This window comes from Hippopotamus amphibius, chromosome 4 (genome assembly GCF_030028045.1).
Source record: "Hippopotamus amphibius kiboko isolate mHipAmp2 chromosome 4, mHipAmp2.hap2, whole genome shotgun sequence".
Classification (NCBI taxonomy): domain Eukaryota; kingdom Metazoa; phylum Chordata; class Mammalia; order Artiodactyla; family Hippopotamidae; genus Hippopotamus; species Hippopotamus amphibius.
In genome coordinates, this window is record NC_080189.1 from 19697124 (window position 1) to 19716356 (window position 19233).

General features: G+C 43.2%; 1 protein-coding gene across 2 annotated transcripts in view; it reads right to left on the reverse strand.

Annotated features, from left to right (window-relative positions):
- Nucleotides 1-3459: 3459 nt before the first annotated feature.
- Nucleotides 3460-19233, reverse strand: part of EXOC4 (exocyst complex component 4) — a 752882-nt gene continuing 737108 nt past the window's right edge. The window contains exons 18-19 of one of the 2 annotated variants that reach the window (XR_009053126.1): nt 8196-9187; nt 3460-3552 (exon numbers count right to left, since the gene is read on the reverse strand). Coding sequence is in view for 1 of the 2 variants with exons in the window: in XM_057730962.1 (XP_057586945.1) it covers nt 8950-9187 (238 nt within the window). In the remaining variant the exon portion in view is untranslated. Of the gene's footprint in view, nt 3553-7734; nt 9188-19233 lie in introns of those variants that run through there. The other variant, XM_057730962.1, reaches the window with a different exon arrangement.

A 19233-nucleotide genomic window follows, 5' to 3' on the forward strand; every position in this document is an offset into this window, starting at 1 on the left:
ATTATAACAGCTAATAAAATCGCAAAACTTAAGGATTTCTATAACCCCCATGAAAATACTTTAACGTTTGCTATATCATAGATGAGTGAATTGCAGCTCTTTAAGTGCCAAAAGGCCTAGAACCTTGTGCTTTATTAGGCTCTTAAAACTGGCTGAGTTAACAGCATCTCAGTGTTATGTTTTCAGATTGCAACTTCATACCTCCTTCAAAGCCATTAACGTTTACTTCCACTAGGACATCAGAGAAATCTATTCTGAGCTATTGGAGGAGAGGGCAGAAAAACAGAAAAGAGATTTTTCTCCCAGTCTTTTCCATGTTTTGGTGAATGGACCTGGGTTGTCAGAGGATTAAAACTCAATTCTGGGGACTGGTCTTGAATGGCACTGCGATGGAAAGCTTCCGAAGAAAAAAGGGTCAGATGACTAGACCTCAGTGAAAATGTAGAGGTTTTAAGCTTTAATAACTGTTCATTATAACAGATATTGTTTTTCTCTTTATGTATAGAAGCTTTCCTATGAATAGTTAGAAACACTGAACTAAGACTTACATACATGGCTTACTTATAATACAGGAGTTAAAATAAAGGAAGGAGGCAGAAAAAGCAAAAGACATAAATAGACTGTGGGCTCCAGGGTCACTCCTTGACTGAACAACACACCCCTGTTGCCTCTGTCTCTAGGACAAAGCGTACTGAGCACTTGACATTGGCAAAGTACCACCTCTTCTCCCTTGAGACCCCAAATTTGGCTCCTGTTCCCATCACTCCACTCGAATAGTTCTCTTTGATCTAATAACTTCATCCTTCACTAAAACTCCCTTGATCTTCCCATTCTGCTCATCTTTGCTATGTGCATTATTCAGGATAGGCAAGTTTATGCTGCAGTAACAAACACCCCCCAAATTTCAATGGCTTAAAACAACAGAAATTCATTTCATGCTTACATCACATGTCCACTGCAGGTCAGCTGGAGCCCTGCATCTTCCTCCCTCTGGGACCCAAGCACAGTGAGTGGTCACTGTCTGGAACATTGCTAGGTGTTGTGGCAGAGGGGGCAGTGTCGTGGAGGGTTGCATGCAGGTAATTAAATGCTTTGGCTGGGAAGTGACACAACTCTATTCACAATTCATTGGCCACCTAATCATATGGTTCCAGCCAAACACAAAGGAGCCAGGAAACGCAATCCTACCATATTCCTGGAAGGTGAAGAACAGGAAATATTGAGACTCAGATTAAAAAAATCTCAGACTATTTCACATAATGTACTAACAAACCATCCCTCCAAATGCTGCACCCCGTAATCCCAGGAGACTCAAAGATCCTGTGTATCCACTGACCCCCAGCAAGGGTTAGAACACATTAAAAATCATCCAATGTGCTGGGCCTCCTCCCTGACTAGTTTTTCCTCTTGACTAGTTATCATAACTGTACTCTTCTGATCCTTCTTATGCTTCTGACAGTTTTCTTTTTTGCTTCGTTTTCCTTGCTTCCTTTTTTTAAATTGTAGAGTTTGTCAAAATGCATCCCTTCATCTTAAGTCCCTCCATCACTACCCTAGCTCTACACTTTCTTCAAGACGACTTCTAACCCCTCCATTAAGTTGCATGTGGTTATTAGCTGTCTACAGTATTACTCTTTTTCCTGAATTCCTCAAGTATTTAGCCTGAAGCACATAACGAGCTTTCAGCACCACACTGGCTTCCAATATTCCATAGCTGATTCATGTCAGTTGCCCTGTTCTTTCCATGTGATGGTCATGTGTTTGAAGGCAGGGCCCTGCCTTCTACCCCTTCACTTGGCAGTCTAATAGGGTGGGGGCACATTTGGGCTCTTAATGCAGGTTCCTTGGGACAGGCAGTCAAGAGACCTCAGTGCTGGTCCTGCCTCAGTCACTAAGTGTCTCTACTCTGTTCTCTTGGAACTCCTCCCCTAACCCCTCAAAAAACTGAGACGGTTGGGACAAAAGCTCTCCAAAGTTCTGTCCAGGTCTTAAGGAGCCACAACACGGTGAGTCACTAAGAAATTAATTGATGTCATCTCCTTACCCCCAATTAGAATAAATACTCCCTCCCTCTGACGCCCTGTGGGAAGATTATCTGGAGACTGTTGCTGGAGCCCAGAGAACAGTCAGAAAAGAAGAGGGAATAGGGGGACTCCCTCAAGCAGTCTCTGTTTTGAAAGATCTAGGCCTTGGGAAAGGATATTGGATCTCCCAGTGGCAGAAAGGAGAAGAGATTTTGGCATCTGGAGGAGAGGGGAAAATTACCCAACCTGGAATGTTGAACCCCCCAAAGCTGAGAAGAGTGACAGGAGCCACAGATTCCATGGTGGCTCCAACCTGCGCCCAGCTCAGTGCCTCCCAGTGGGCAGGACCTTGGAAGGGGATGACTGGGGGAGGGGTCACCTGTGGAGGCTGGCCACTGAAGCCTGGGAACACTGAAGAGGACCTCCACAACCGGAGCTGCAGCACCTGAGGGCAGCTGGCATCCAGAGCAGCGGTGACGAAGAGATCAGGACACACTGATGGCCATATTGTCTTCATGGAAGCCTCCCCTTCCTCTCCCCAGGAAGAAACCACAAAAAATTACCATGGACTCTGCTAAGAATTGTGAGTGAGAGCTCAGAGTTAGATTTGATTGAGAAAAATTTTTACAAAGTGACACTTTTCTCACCTCAATTTCACAGAGCGATTTGTGAACTTAGAGATTCAGGGTCTGACATTCCTCAGCATAGGTGGGAAGAGTGAGAGCAAAGTCAAAGCCCAGGCAGAAGCCATTTCGTCTGTTAAGGCCTGGTCCCTAAAGGGTACTGGAACCTTCAGAGTTTAATGAGATGCGCATAATATATCGGCAGGCAATGAGATGCAAACTCACTGATAGCTAAAAAGGAAGCAGGCTTGAGAACCAGACACCGAGGGCAGTGGTCCTGTGTGGCAGAGGGGGCCGAAACGGTGGAGTAACAAAATCGGGAATGACTGTTGGGGGTGGGGGGTGGGGATGCGGTTTTTCAGGTCTGCAAATCCTGGGCTCCACCTGCCAAAACCTAGGGCTTTCTAACAACAGGGGCTGTCAGGGTGGCTGTACTCGTATGCCACACCAACAGCACCGGTTTTCTAGATAGTGGGTCAATAGCACCTCAAAGAAACAGACAAGATAATATTATTACTAGAATATTTTTTATCATGTATATGTAATATTCATTATGTGCCAGGTACTGAACACCCTCTTTTACTTTATAGAGCAACAATGTTGGATAGGAGCTGTTATTATTATTATCCCATTTCACACATGAGGAAACTGAGGCTTAGGGCATTTAATAACTTGTACAATAGCAAACCTCTTGTAAAAGGCTGGGGTGACCTTCTGAGCCAAGGTAGAGCAGATTCTAAAATCTGAGCATTTAGCTCTCACCCTCCTGGTCACTCCACCACTTGGCTGAGGTGTGGGTCCTCTTCCATCTCCAGCTGGCTGGGCTCAGCCCCTGGGCCACAGGTTTTTGTTTCCAAGAGTTATGTTGATGCACTGGCCACAGCGGTGGCCTCAGGCAGAGGGGGCTGAAGAGAAGCAGAGGAGAGAGACAGGTAGCCCCAAATTCAGTTCAGGAATGGTTCCCTCTGGGGGCCACAGGAGAGGAAAGAGCAAATGGCAGGTGTCAAACTATCAGAAAATGTCATCTGGAACTCAAATGCAGCATGTGAGGTACCCTCCCTTTGCTACATGGGATGAGGGGGTTTGGCTCAGGATAGAAAACAGAGGGGATTCCAAACATGGACTCTGGCGTCAACCTCTGTCTGGGGTCAAGTCCTTAATCTGAGTCTCTGTTTTCTTACCTCTGTGAGGTAGGGATGATCACAGTACCTATCTCATAGGATTACCTCGAAGATTAAATGAAAGCATGTGTTAAAGCATCCAGCACAGCACCTGGCACATGCTCAGTCTTCAATACGTGGTATCCAAAATAACATAACAGCAACCATTAAATAAAAGCAGTCACAGAAAATAGGTACTAAGGCTTTCCTGCTCTCTCACAGTAAATAAATCCTTGTGAAAGAAAACTCAGCCTGGTAGGTAATTAAATAAGTTTAGGATGAGGGGATTGCCAATTTTTCTCCTCCTAGAGCATCTATTTGCAAAGTCAGCAGGAATCTGAGGCCACGTTTCTAAATGAGATTGAATATAATGGGAACTACACTCACCCGACAGCACCTGACTTTATTTCTTTTCAGTTGTATGTACATAAATAAGCTGTATATACACAGAAAAAAATACATGTGCAGCTTTTACAGGTCACTGAGTTCTCGGGTTCCCAGGGACTCCTGCTCCAGGTGTGTGAACGTTCTGGTGATATTTTTAATTACAGACATAAGTCTGTGGCCCAGGTATGTGAAAGCACGTTCTCAAATCAGGCACATTTCACTTTCAAAGAAACTTCCAGCTCAATCCAGGGACTTCTGCATCTCATCACACTCTCGATAATTAGCTCTCTCTCACTACACCCCAGCCCAGCTGGAATAGGATGAGTTGTTTTCAGGTGTGAAGCTGTGGTGTGCCTCTCTCTACACCTCCTCAAAATTCCAGGCAGGCCCTGAGCCTTGGCTGAATTAGGACAACCACCTCCAGCTGTGTACACTTCATTACTACTTCCATCTCGGGAAGAATCCTGGCTGTATTTCACATCTGGTCATTCGCTTATTAATTATGTACTTCTTAGAACAACTGTGCCTAATTAGGACGGAGTCGAGACCTTTGCTGAGCCCAGTCATTCTTTGTTTTCTTGTTCTCGGTACCTCATTACCCTCCCTCCAAATTATGCCCAATTTGTTTTCCATCCCTGCTGTATTAAGACAATTGCTCTCAGGTGTGTGTATTACAGCACACGCTTTGCTTTTGCAAAGCTCCTGGTTTTCACATCCTGCTAGAAGGATGGCTGCTTCCCTGGTCTTCTCATCGCATTTGCCTCCAATGGAGCGAGTCTAGCTTGGGCTTATGGGACCGTGGTTACCCTCTGTTGTTTACTGTGAAATTTCTGTGCCCTGGTCCCGGGGAAACAGCCACAGTTATGTCTCAGAGCAAGAATCCTGGCCTCAATGGCCTTCGTGCATTCATAGAAGCTGTGAGGCAGGAATCCATTTGTTCCATCAACTTCCAGGCTGTTTGCTGGTGAAGGAGGGAAGAGTGAATAGTGAGACACAGTCCCGGGTTTCCAGAAGGGCAAAGCTCAGAAGAGAATAGCAGAAGATTGGGCTGAAGATTTCAGTCCTCAGTCCTACCAGATGTCTTTCAAAATGAAAGGGGAGCCTTGGGAAATATGGACTCTGGCAAGGGCAAGATCAGAGAGGAAGCTGTATGACTCTTCATCAGACTGGAAGTACCAGCGCCACCTCACAGGGACTGTCTCTTTTGCTCACCATTGCATGAATCCATATCAGGATTTGTTACTGCTGTAACAGGCAATCATATCTTTTGACTGACTATGAACGCCTTAGGGCTAAGGCATTCATGGACATGACTTGACAGGAAGAACGATCAGGCCTTGGTTGGCGATTCAACTTGCTTGTGTTTGAGGTTTTCTTCTCAACATATTTGAAACATAAATTAATGACTGTCAGGCCGAGAAAACATTCAGGCAAGAACGATGTCCTGGAGAGGGGCTGAGGCTTCTGTGAGTGAGGTCACTCTGCCCAGGGCAGTAATTCCAGGTAAAGGGTCCGCGCATGACTGGCTGTCTCAAGGGTATGGGCTGTGGGAGCTTAGGCCTGGTCCTACCACTGAATTTGAGCTGATTTGCTTACTCAGAAATGAACCTGTTTTTCAGAGCCTGGAAGCAAGGGTCCGCTTCAGCTAAGGGCTGCATGAGGAACGTATATCTTTGTTCCTCATCTAATTGGCAGAGATGTAATCATGTATGAGAAGGGGAAAGTTCTACTTGGGCAATATGATTCAAAAAACCTCATTGTGAAGTAGGAATAAAACCACTGTACAAGGATGAACATCCCTGAGAGAAATTGTAACCACAGCACAGGTATAAATGGGGTGAATGGCACAATATTATCCAGAGTACTGTTTGTAAATTAAGAGGTGTAATGACAAGTGATAAGATAATCCAAAGTCACAAGACAGTGCAGAAGAAGAGACCACCATCAGCAATTCTGGAACACAATTTACCAAAACCTATCAAGAGTTGGATCCTACCCCTTGAGTGAGTACCTCTTCTTCAAGGAATTTATTCTAAAGGAGGCTGAGTTGGGAGAGACTCCTTTAGTGTTTCCCAGTCCCTTGAAAGAAAACAGTATTGGTGATATGGTTGTGGGACAGCATGTTAAGTACCAGAGAGTAGATGACAGTGGCAATAAGAGAAGGAAGCTCTCTCTTGCTATGGAGCTGGTTCTCCAGTGACCAGGCTGGATCTCACCTCATGGTCCTCCTTCCTCATGCTCTTATCTGTTGTCTACCTCCAGACCCTGCCTCATGAGCCCTCTCCATGGTGCTGACAGAGGTACAGCCAGTATCCCATGCATGTCCATCCCGCTTGTCTGTAGCTTTGTAGAAGCACGAGATAACAATTTGCTTTGTTTTAGTGCCCTTTCTGGGGAGGCCAATTTAACTGGCCTTTTTAGCTGCAAAAGCACATTTAGGGAGTGGTCTTCATGGCTAGAAGCGAACTCTGTGGCTACTTATCAGGGTGAGTGGATGCTGGACCCTGCCCTTGGCAGACTCTGGCTCTCTCTAGTGACTTCCTGTCATGGCTGAGAAGAGCACAAAAGCAGTCTCACAAAATATCCCCAAAGTAGGACCATAAGAAGTAGAAATCTTCACTGTGTCCCAAACATAGGCAGGTCTTGAGGTAGCTGTGCCATCTCCACCTGCTTCCATGTGACCACCCACTGAGTGTGTCACTGGCTATTCTTGACCTGTTGAAGAGTAATGACTGATGCACCATCTTGCACAGAAATTCAGGACAAAGAACCCTCGATTGCTTTTTCTGTGCAGAATTGACATTTTTCAATCCTATCATCATTGTAAGCAAAGCAGGGATTTCACTTTTCTGAATGGTCCCCCACAGCAGCTCATTTGCCACTTGTCTGCCGGTTCTCAGTGTTCTTGGCGTTCTCCTCTGTCCCAACCCATGCCCCTTTCCACATCCAATTAAACAATTCTCAGCACTCCCTCATGCCACCCCAGCTCTTGTGGCCTCCCTGTCACCACTCCAAGGTTCTTTGTCTAGAGTGGACAGGAAGTGCAAGAAAAGGCACAGGAGCTCTGCGGGCAGGCCACGGCTTCTAAGAGGAGGCTTCCAAACCACGGTGATCAGCTCTGATCTCCCCTCATTTCCCTCTTCCCACCCCCACTTCTCGGGGAGACTACATCCAATGATGCTGTTTAGGGGCAGTACACTTTCCCATGATCATCTCCCATGTGGATTCAACTTCTTCCCAGTTGGGTCTCTGAAGCTACAGAGATTTACAACATTCCTACCAGAATCTTCTGGAAGACCATCCTCCAGCTGCCTGCTAAGTTCCTGTCACAGCTACCACATTGGCTTGATTTCTAACTCAGCCCTGAGTGCACATCTCTTAGGATTTTGGTGAGAGTCCAGTTCCCATTCCATCTTAGAGGTAGGTAATAAGGGTGTCCTCATTACCGAGGACCTGGCCTCCTGCCCAGTAGCATTTGGTACATGTTAGGCTCTCAGGGACTGTTTGCTGAATAAATACAAGAAAAACAATACACAACAATTAAGCTTCTCAAAATATTTTTTAATTTTCTGCTTTTCCCACCAAGACCTAAGCTGTACAAACAGGTGTAAAATTCTGAACCATCAGGGCATGAGGCACGACCTCATGTGGTCCAAGTCCTTTCTGAGTGTTTTCAGGTTGTGTCCCAGTGAGCACACTGCTTTCTTCTGTGACATATCAGCCACAGGCAGCAAGAGCGCTTGGAGACGTGGGGACAGTGGGGAAGGCAAGTGTGGCACGAGCAGCAAGCTCCCACATCAGCCAGGAGCGCTTCAGAAACAGCCTCAGCTGGTGGGTGCACAGAGGAGCGAGGTCATGGCTGTTCCAGCTTCCTCGCACTCAGCTGGCAGGCCTGGGCTAGTTTCGAATAAGAGAAAAACTGGGGGTTCCCAAGGAGAATGGGCATCTAAGAATCATTCACACCCAGGCAATGTTTCAAGTGAGATTAAAAATTCTCTCACCATCATTTTCTCTTGGAGAGTGGAGGAGAAAAATGAAGAAAAGGGTTGAATTTTCATTCTTCTATTTTCATCATTAACTCGATGGTGCTTGGTTTTGATACAGCAGAATTAAAAGCAAAAAGGCATCAGACCAACCTATCACCTGGGACCAGGCTACTGCATACCAAACTCTCCCAACAATTCAGGTAAAAGGACTTCTTCTCCCGTACCCTGAAGAGGTCCTGTTTGGATTAGGGAAATTTGTTGAAAAGTACAGCAGCTGAGAAGCCATTGGCAACAGAGACAGAAAGCAATGCACATACACTTATTTCATCGAATTGTAAACTGATAAGGTAAAGAGAATAAAAATCCTACTGTTTATGTACCAGAACCCTATTAAGTGGTTTTAGGGAGGGACTAGAACTTAGGTAACAACCTACTTACCAAAGATTGCTGGGCATTAGTCATTCATGCATTCATTTTTTGCAGAGTCCAACTGGACACAACCTTCCTCCCCATCCCACCCTTTGGAATTGACTCCATCAAAGTAAATATTCAATCCAAACATTCTGTACTGCGAAGTCCCTTTACAGTTAACATGAAAAGCCAAAACTAAAGAGAAAAGAATCCTTACAGCTTCTCTCCACTCAAGCATCAGTGTAGAGAAAACTAAGTCAGCTCAGAATATACAAAATAACATACCAAAGAAGGGAGTATGATCAAGGAAACAAAAATGACCAGTCCCCCCCGCCCCCCGCTCCCACAGGGCACCGCATTACACCGTAGTTATTTTCTTATCCTTGGTGGCCTGCTTGATGGCCGCCTGCTCACAGATGATCTCCTTGAGCCGCTGCAGCCGCGTGTTCTGGGTGGTCTGGTCTCCCACCCCCGTCTGGCTGCGGTGCAGCAGGGTCAGCGCATGGATGTACTCCAGCTCCGTGTACTTCACGCCCTGGTCCACCACCAGGTTCAGGAGCTCATCGGCCGTGTTGTACAGCATCTCGTAGTACTGCCTGAGAAAGCAAGACACAGTGTTGCTCACTGGCTCCATGGTCAGCAATCTATGTGGTTTCAGTGGTAATAAATGTGATGTTTATAAACTACTTAGTTTATTCAATAAACATTTATTGATCACTAGACATCGTTTCAGGCCCTATGAATATAACGGAGGACAAGACAGACATGATCTCTGCCCACCTGGAGCTCACTTCATTAGAAGTCTAAATGAAGACCCAGGGAGACCACTCATCGTTCAGGGTCTCAGTTCACTCAAGACTTTCTCCTAATTTTGCATTTGCCTCAGGAGATCAAGAGAAAGAGAAGTTGGGGTACAGAAGCAAGAGAGAGAAATAACCATCCAGCCGGCATTGCTAGTAGTTTCTATCTCATTCAAGCCCTCATTCATTGACTCACTCAGTGGAGGTTCTGTGAAATATATGGTTTTCTCCATAACGTGGGAGAATAACAGTACCTCTTGAGGTTATAGTACCTCTTAGGGTTATTGAAAGAATTAGTCAATCCATATAAAGTACTTAGAATGGTGCCTGACACATTTCTACCTGCTCCATAAATATTAACTATTATTACTGGAAATATATCTATAATAATGTATTAATAGCAATGTAATAATAGTAATAGTAGTATATAATGGTGAACAAGACACAGCCCCTTTCCTCAAATAGCTCAGAGACAAGTAGGAAAATGTAAGGAAGAGCAGAGAAAACTGCTGACAAAGTTAATTTCCATGTACTGTGTCCTGTAACCCTCAATACACCTAGGGAGCTATTACTCCCTTTTCTCAGATAAGAAAACTGAAGCCCAGGGAAGCTAGAGGACTTGCCCAACGTCGCAAAGATGAACCCAGGTTCCTGACTCTAAGTCCTATACTCTTCTTCGTGGACACAGACAAGAATGTTTCACGTGCCCTGAGTGAGGTATCAATGCTATGAATTTACAGCAGAGGAAGGAGAAATCACATCATGTTGAAGGGAGCTGCAGGATCAAGGAAGACTTCACATGGGGTAGGATACTGTCAGGCAGGGCTTCCAGGAAGGAAATTCTAGATTAAAGGAAAAGAGATAAAGAAAGACAGGGAAGGGTAATCTGGTTAGCCTGCGGAGTGCAGCTGGATAGCGGAGAGTTGTGGGGAAAGGCAGTGAAGGCCAGGGGGAGAGAGTCTGGCATGAGGCTAGTTAAGTCAATAAAGAACTTTAGGCCTAGCTAAGTCAATAAAGCACCCCCCACCCTGGGGCCGCAGGTTCTGCTGAGAACAGAGGCACCATTCCAAGCTGTACTTCCGGAAGATTCATGTGACAGCAGTACGCAGGATAGACGGGGAAGGGACCAGGTATAAATCTAGCAAAAAGGAAGGAACTCGAGAGACATCCGGCTCAAAGCCATTGGCCCAGCTGATGGAGAGAAGAGGAGTGCCTTCTAAGGTAAGGGAAGTAGGCATGAGAGTGAACGCACAATGTAGAGAGAAGATGAAGCTGGCAGCCAGGGAGGGAGAGGGCTGCCATTGCCCATCTTAACACCAATGTGCTGCCAACTACCATCCTCAACAAGTCTACTAGACTCTGAGGCTACGACTTGCCCAAATGACATGGGAGGTAGAGTTCAGTGCAGGCTCTGAGTCAGTGATGCTATCATAGCTGGTTAGCCAAAGGACAGAGGAGCCTCTCCAAGGACAGTTTACTTCCTTCTCTCCCCCTCACAGGGAAGGCAGCTCTGCCAGGATTGAGGGGACAGAACAAGGCAGTTCGCCCAAGGCAACTTGCTAACCTATCAGGATCACTTGCTCCCAAATCCTGGACTATTGGACTTGGAGCCTCAGGGCCTTGGATTTCTTCTCCATCAGGAACATCTTGCCAAAAAAAGGATATCCTATGAGAGTATCAAGCCATCTTTGTGGTAAGGAATACATTCTGGGAACTTGGTAATTGCAAGAATATTTTATAAATTGCTGCTACAAACGGGAACGTGGCAAAAGCGTCAGTGTCTTTTCACATGGCTAGTTCCTTTTCCTGCTCTGTTAAACTGCCTTTTCTAGTTAACACTCTCTTTTTAATGGGAGAAATAATACTCTTTTGTGACTACTTCCTAAATGGTGGCAGGAATAGTAGGTGCTCGTCTTAGATTGGAGAGTTTTTGAGTTACTCCTGGCAGCAAATAGCTCAACATCCTTGTGTAAAGGGTCTTCTTGGGGCTAGTCTTCTGCAGTGGTTTTCAATGAGTGTTCACTCTAATCTCATAGGACCACATATTTAGGGACCACTGGTCAACGGTAACCCTGAACGTAGACAGAGGTACTTCTGAAAGAAGAGGTGAAGGAACTCTAACCTCCAGAGGTCTGGAAACCCAATATCAGCTATAGCCAAGAATTTTTTTGAAGCTTCATGGTAGCGTAAAACTCATGTGAACTATTTCTGCTCCACAATACCTCTGCTGTAATTAAAAAATACTATTTTTAAGAAAAACATGATGCTGTAGGAAAATGCATCACATTTATCCTATAGCTGCACATATTCCCTAGGCACACTCTGGCTTTCTCCCTGATACCAACCCCTGTTTTCAGAAACAAGGCCCTTACATCCTCTAATTCTTCTTCCCTTAGATGCACAGTTGAGGGAGAGAGCTGTCCATTTAGGGGACTACCTAAGCATACATTTGAAACATTGTTCAAGAAGAAGAGGTTTGAATCTAGATTTGCCACATGGAAGAGAGAGAACTGGGGGCTCATGAATCCTTTAAAGCTAGAAGGGACTTGATAGCCATAGCTCTAGAATGGCGGTTCTCAAATTGTAGAGTTACTGGGGAAGTTATGAAAAGTACAGATTCCTGTGGCCCCATCCCCAGATACTGTGATTTCCACAGGTTCAGAACCAGCCTGGACTCTGAGCCAGAGTCTGTTTGGTGGGGGAATACTCACAGACCCATTCCCATCTGCTTGCGCCAAGGATCTAAAAGCATTAGGGAAGGAGACTCAAGCAGTAAGTGGGTTGTGGTGCTTTTCACTGAGATTAAATCAAAAGAATTGGGTTTCTTTGTACTATGATATTGATATTTTCATCATTTATCTTAAGAAATAACACTGAACCCATCAGACCAAATGAAATTGGATTTCTTTTGAAAAATCTGATGAATTGTTTCCAGGGATACTGGCTGGTTTTCTACAGAGACCGCCGTTCCATGCTGGGAGCAGACAACAAAACAAAGATGCCTGAATTTCTAGTCCTGGAGCCTCCAGTGTGATAACTGATAAAGGGCATGCCACTTAAGCCCTTAATGTTTCAATATCCTCTGTGCAATGAAGACCTTTATGAATCCCAGAATGACACTCTGAAGTGGACTGAGAGACTAAAAGAGTCCTCAAGAGCCTCAGATGAACAGTGCCGCAGAATTGCAAAGCTGAGTTATTAAACAAAATTGACAGGTAACTGATGGTGTATTTTCTATAGTTAGGGGAAAAAAGTTCCCCATAACCATGATGATATATTAGATCATAAAGGAACATAAATATTTAAAGACAGAATGAAATTTATTCATCTTTCAGAATAGTACCCAGGAGCAAAGACTATACTAAATCAGCATAGCAACAGTGCTACTTGGAGGTGGAGAAAGGGTGCTACAAGGTGCCCTAAGGAGAAAATATTTAGGAAAATGCCTCAAACTACACAGTTAAAATGAGCTTCCATGGTAAACACTGACACATTGAAATGAACATGTAACCCAATGGGGATAAACAATTTATCAGCGCTTATTGAGGCCCCAGGAAAATGAAAGCTTGACCTTTATCATCACAAATTAAGTAGCAGCCATGACTTCCAGGGCATCGTGTTTTCTATGAGATAACACTTTACTTAGCTGCCTGGATGGGACCAGTGAACACACATTTGATTTAGACCTTTTCTGGCTCATGACTTGTAGAGCAAGTTTCTTCACGGCCTGTGATATTCAGGGTCCAATTGCTAGATTGGACCAAATATGTCATTCCAGAAACCATAGATCCAGGATGTCCCCTTTAGGGATGGAACATTCTGTGAGGACGTGGTTCCTCCCTGTGGTTTCTCTCTCCCTTTGCCGTGGGCCCTTGGGCAGAGTTTCCAAAGTGGAGAGGGAGGGGAGTGCAGAGAGAGAGAAGTGATGTCACGTAGACGGGTCTCACAATCTACAACATGACAACGTTTATATTTTGTTTGGGTCCAAACAGATTATTTTCTCATATCTTCTCCATGTTTCCTTTATCCACAGACTGTTCTTTCTTGTGTTTTTTTCTTCTTATTTTAAATGTACTGCACTGCAACTTTTTCTCCCCAGGGATTTTGTTTGATACCAGTAAGGATATGAAGGTCATTTTGATAAACTGGGCAGATCTTCTTTATAAAGTGTAAAAATAAAGTTTATTTTGCTTTTCTGTGATTGGAAAATTAATACGTGTGTCATATAGAATATACACACCATAGAGGAAGATTAAGCAGAAAAAAATTTACTCATATAATTTCATCATAAAGACATACCACATTTTGGCATTTCCCTCTAGATTTTTCCCCCCATATGTAGTATTCTACCAATTTCTTTCTTACAGTTGAAAGTTTTAGGTTGACACACTATTGGACACTTTGGTTGTTTCCAATTTAAAAAACTTTCTTTCCTGAGGACAGATTTCCAAAGCAGAATTAGTCAAAAGATAAGTATCTTTTTTTAGGACTTTGGCAATGCCTCCAAACTGTTTCTAAAAAAGTTGTATCCATTTATCTTCCTACCAACAGCACATGCAGCACCTAGCTCCTCATATTCTTCTCATTTATATGAGGTTGAACAATTTTTTACCTACGAATCGGTTTTTAATGTACATGGGTACACACATATGTATAAGCAAACTGTTGGTATCTTTGTATTTTTTGCATATTAATATTTTTCTTACTTCTCTTTCAGAGCACTTAATAAATTTTCACAGACACGAAGCAAGGGGTGTTCTAGTCTCTCATCCCTGGTTCCCCCTCCACTTTGCCATACTCAAAGTTATCGCTTTATCTCCAAAAGCTGCTGGAAACAGATTCAGTTCTCTCCTTTGTCAAGTGAGGGAAGAAAGCCTTAATAAGACCAGTTATTCCCAACCCAGGCACCCTTCATTCCTGCACCTGTAGGCAGTCCATAATGTTTGGGTGTAGGGGTGAAAGGAAGGCAATGACTGAGGGAAGGTCCACAGTCCCTGGGGAAAGCTCTGCCTCCCTGTACTGGGTCGGGTTCAGATTCCTAGATCCCCAAATGGAAACTATATTTTCCACAGATATGCAGCTATGTCCCAGGCTGGGTTTTAGAATCCTTGTCGTCATCTTCTTCTTTTTTTTGGCTGCATTGGGTCTTCCTTGCTGTGTGCAGGCTTTTTCTCTAGTTGTGGCGAGTGGGTGCTACTCTTTGTTGAAGTGCGGGCTTCTCATTGTGGTAGCTTTTCTTGTTGTGGAGCATGGGCTCTAGGCACGCCAGCTTCAGTAGTTGAAGCATGCGGGCTCAGTAGTTGTGGCGCTCAGGCTTAGCTGCTCCATGGCATGTGGATCTTCCTGGACCAGTGATCACACCTGTGTCCCCTGCATTGTCAGGTGGATTCTTAACCACTGCTCCATCAGGGAAGTTCCTAGAATCCATCTTGATCGTAGTGATAGTTAATAGTAATGTCAAACTTTTAGATGCATTAACACATTCAACCCTTTGAAGTAGCTTCTGAGATCACCCATGTTTTACAGATAAGCAAACTGAGCGATAGAGAATGTGAATGATTTGTCTAAGGTCTCAAGATGAAGGACTTTGAACCCTACACTTGCTCCAAAGTCATCATAACACAGAAATATTTGAAACGGTAAAAAGCGAAAGTACTAATTGCAAAGGATATTTGTCTAGCTAATTCATTGTTTGTCATGATTTAGAAAATATGAATTAGATAAAATTCACATTCAACTCTCTGCCTTCCATTGTAATGGAACAAACTACTAATGTGGCAATTCAAAATTCATTTATACAATTTGCAGTACTATTTGAATAACACTGGATTAGATCTGGGAATCCAGCGCTCTAAACCAAATAATGAAATCATGTTGTATATTCAGCATTCAAGAGTTACAGGAAAGACTTTTGGCTTTTTCATCCCGGCACCTCTCTCTATTTCTCCCTTTTTGCCCCTCCAATCTGGTAATGGACAAGGTGCCCTTTCCAAAAGTTGGCTGCCTTTCTGACTCATTACTTTCCTCGAGGAAGGGGGGATAATTAAGTCATTTCATCGTGAAGACTTTCTCATCTAGTCCTTCCTGAGATAACGGCAGTATTAATGTCAAAAAGAGAATGAGGCTTTGAAGCTGGCTCCTTAAATATAAGTTTCAAAGGAAGAAAAATTTACCTGCATGTAACTTAGTACTCACTGCAGCTCCCCAAATTCTTTTCAGCCAGTAGTTGCAGTATTATGAGCAAATAAGAAAAAATCCAGTGATTGATGGGTCACTAAACTGTCAGGTAAAACATTCAAGTCCTGTTTTCTCTATTCACTCAATGGTATATACGGCAATAAGCAGGGAAATGGAAAGAGAAAAGAAAGGAACTGAATAATCCATAAACTAGATAATCATCCCATAAATAATTGAGAGGTGGTTACAGCAGGATGACTTAGAGAAGTAAATACTAAGAGATCAACTAAGCTGATCTGGTTAGGTCTTTCATTCCTCCCTACTAGCTGTGTGACCTTGGACAACTGCTGTCAGCTCTTGGAACCTCTGCCTCCCACATGAAAAACAAAGAGGTTACAGCAGATACTACTCAAGCACTGGCATTTTTGGATTTTAAAACCTTTATGGCATCCTCTGCTTAGTCCTTTAAAATCATGGGCTTCCATCAGAATTAGCTGATGGTGATTTTCCCTAAGCTATGGAAAGCAAGATGCAGTAGTGATTGATTCGAACACATCCTGAACAAGTGTAAACTTAGCTCAGATGTACTTTCCAGACCAATAATAAAATGGATGGTAATTTTGTGTGTCAGAAGAATAAATTAGTTTATTAAAAAATATAATATAATTGCTCTCATTTGTCTTCCCCTTCAAAGAGCTTAGAGTTTATTACAGACATGATTGAAAATTCTAATTTGAAAGAGTTGAAGTTATTTCCATTTCAGGAATGAGAAAACTAAGGTAGAGAAAAGCTATATAATTTTCAGAGTTAGTGGCAGAATTAGATTTGTATTCTATACGGGGATAGTTATTTACACTCCTTACAAGAAGTCGTGCAGTTTTGGTTCTGACCAGGACCACAATCCAGAAGAGAGGCAAAGAGTGGTCTTTAGACAAAAGCAAAGCAAAACAAAACAAAAAAAACAAACCCCCAAACATTGAAGAAATTCCCTCAGCTGGTGGCAGCAGAAAACCATTAGAGGTAAACAGGGCCAGGGAGTCTGCTGCTGTAAGGTTTGCAGAGGCTTCTTTGATGGGTCTTCTACCTACATTTTCTTTACCTAACGCGGCACACACACCACACCTCCATCAATGGCACCTATGCTTAAACGGCAGTTATCGATTGGCCTAGTTCTGATAACCGCCATGCTTCAGCAGGACCGGGGTGTGGGGGTGGTGTCTCTCCAGGGGTGATGTTAAAATTTAAAGTCAGCTGCGTTCATTCCTCTCAGTAACGGACCCTGATATTTTTGATAGTAGCGGCTTTCCTTTATTTCTCTTCAGAAAATACAACCACTAAAAAGGAATTCCTCTGAGATCCAGCCCTTTTTAGATCATGACCCTCTCCCGAGCTCAGTTACAGTTGCTGAAATGGAAAGAAAATGTCTTTTTGTCCCCTTAGCTGGAAATTCTGCTTCCCACCTTTGGAACACATTCTAAATTTATAAATATCTACGGTTAAAACTTCCTCCTCAACAATTTAAGGATTCACATGTCACTCTCTGCTACATCAGATAATTTTTTAAGTTTTCTGTGACAGGGCTAGAGGAAGATTTGCATTTTAAATTCAGTACAATTAAAACTGTGTCTCTTTGCTCTGGCACTGCCTTTGGTCAAACCCCACTTGTATGAATAATTATTCAGTCCATTAAGAAGTCTGCTCAACTCCTTCCATTTTGAAGGTTTTAATAAATATTGATCAGGCACATTTCTGTTTGCACTTGCCAAAGCAATTCTGATGGATTCATCTTCTGATGTTATCAAATAATGAAATATGAAAGAGTGAATAGAATTACCCTCTTGTTCTGTGATTTTTTATTTAGGTCCTTCATTTTACTTTCATAATTGTGTTTGTCTCATACTCCTGTAAATGCTCTTTTGATTATCAAAAGGTGAGTCCAGGTTAAGGTGAGCTATGCTGTGCTGAATATCACTTAAGAGAGTCTTTTCCATTAAAAAAATATAATTTATTGAATATCACTTTAGCCAGTTTTTGATTAAAACAATAATTCATCTAATATCATAGGTTGATAAAAGGACACAGTATGCACTTTGGTGGCCTCAACACTACAAATTGTTTACCAATTAGCACAAGGCCCTTGTATCAGGTATTATCTATATTTCTCAGATTAGCAATCTGGGATACAACTGCTGAGATATGCTGAATAAAAGTAATTCAAAGGCCCTATGGCTTTTTCAGTTTTAAGTTATGAAATGGAATGGTTAACTTTTCCATAAATAATGCAAAGGATCTCTTCAAAGGAAAACCCAATATTATTATTACTAATGCTTAGGAAGCTCTAATAACATTTTAAATGCTAATATAATATACAAAGGTATTGTCCTTGGCTCCAAGAAGCTTTTTTTAATCTACACTTAAAAAAAAAAAATCCAATCCAGGCCCAGATCAAAGGTCTCCAAGACACCAGGCAAATGTTTTAAAGTAAAATAAATCCTGGGCTTGCCAGCTAACCTTCCTGCTAATTGTGCTACTCTCTTTTGGGACATGAGAAAGAAGAGTTGAAGGGCCCTAGACAAGGTACAGAAACCAAGGTTTCTGCTTCAAGTGATGAGACGGAGAAGTGAAGGGGTAACAGGTGTTGGGTTTACGTATTTATAATATGGAGACTCTTCTCTACCTGTGGTGCTTGGGGGGAAACGTCACTGAGGATAGGCGTGTACTGCATGGTTTGATGGGAGAACATGCCCATTAGAATATTAAGCCAATGAGGCCTGGATTGCTTCTGGTAGGTGCCAGTTAGTTGTATTCTTTAGCTACTGACTCTGCCTCTGGCCATCTGCCTCATTAGCGTGTGAAGACAAAAACTCGGTGAAGTTGAAAGGACAGTTCACTGCAAGCGACTGTCCCTGCTGGGGGCTTCAGATGCAAAGATGGCTCTTCAGCCAGCAGTTGGCTGAGTGACTCAAACCCTGACTCCTTACCTTTTGGTCCTAGTCAGGGACCCTACTATGCTTCTCAATTTTGTTACAAGAAAGTTCCCTACTTTGTCAAGTCGAAAGACTGTATCTTTTAGGACTGAAGAGCCAGAAAGGAAAACGGTTTTGTCAGAGGAACCAAAAAATCAGGGGATTATCTGAAAAGTATGAGCATATGCAAATCAGTAGGTCCCAACGGCATACACTCCAGAGTGTATTTACCAAACCCTTAGGTTATTTATGAAAGAGAGAAAAACTTAACAAATCAAAGCTACAAAATGGGCCACCTGAGATTCGAGGACACATGACTCAGAACAGATGTCAATTAGAAAAATAATAGACTAAATCAGGAGCTAATGGAAATATGTACCATATCCAGCAGGGTTTAATTAAAGACCCAAATACTCTGACAAACATGATGGAGAGCTTTGGAGAGCAATATGAATTTGGTGGATGTAAAGACCACTGTGGCTGATATGTATTTGGATGTCAGTGAACCACTTTATGCAGGGCCTCTAAAAAAATATGACTAGCAAAACGAATTTATTCTGAATGGCTTCGCCTGATAGGACACAGAGTGAAAAGCAAACAAAGGGTAACAATGACGGCAAATCAAATTCAGAAGAGAAAGCATCTCCTGGATGCTAAGGACACTGCCTTACAACTCACCTCACCTAATACTTCAATTAA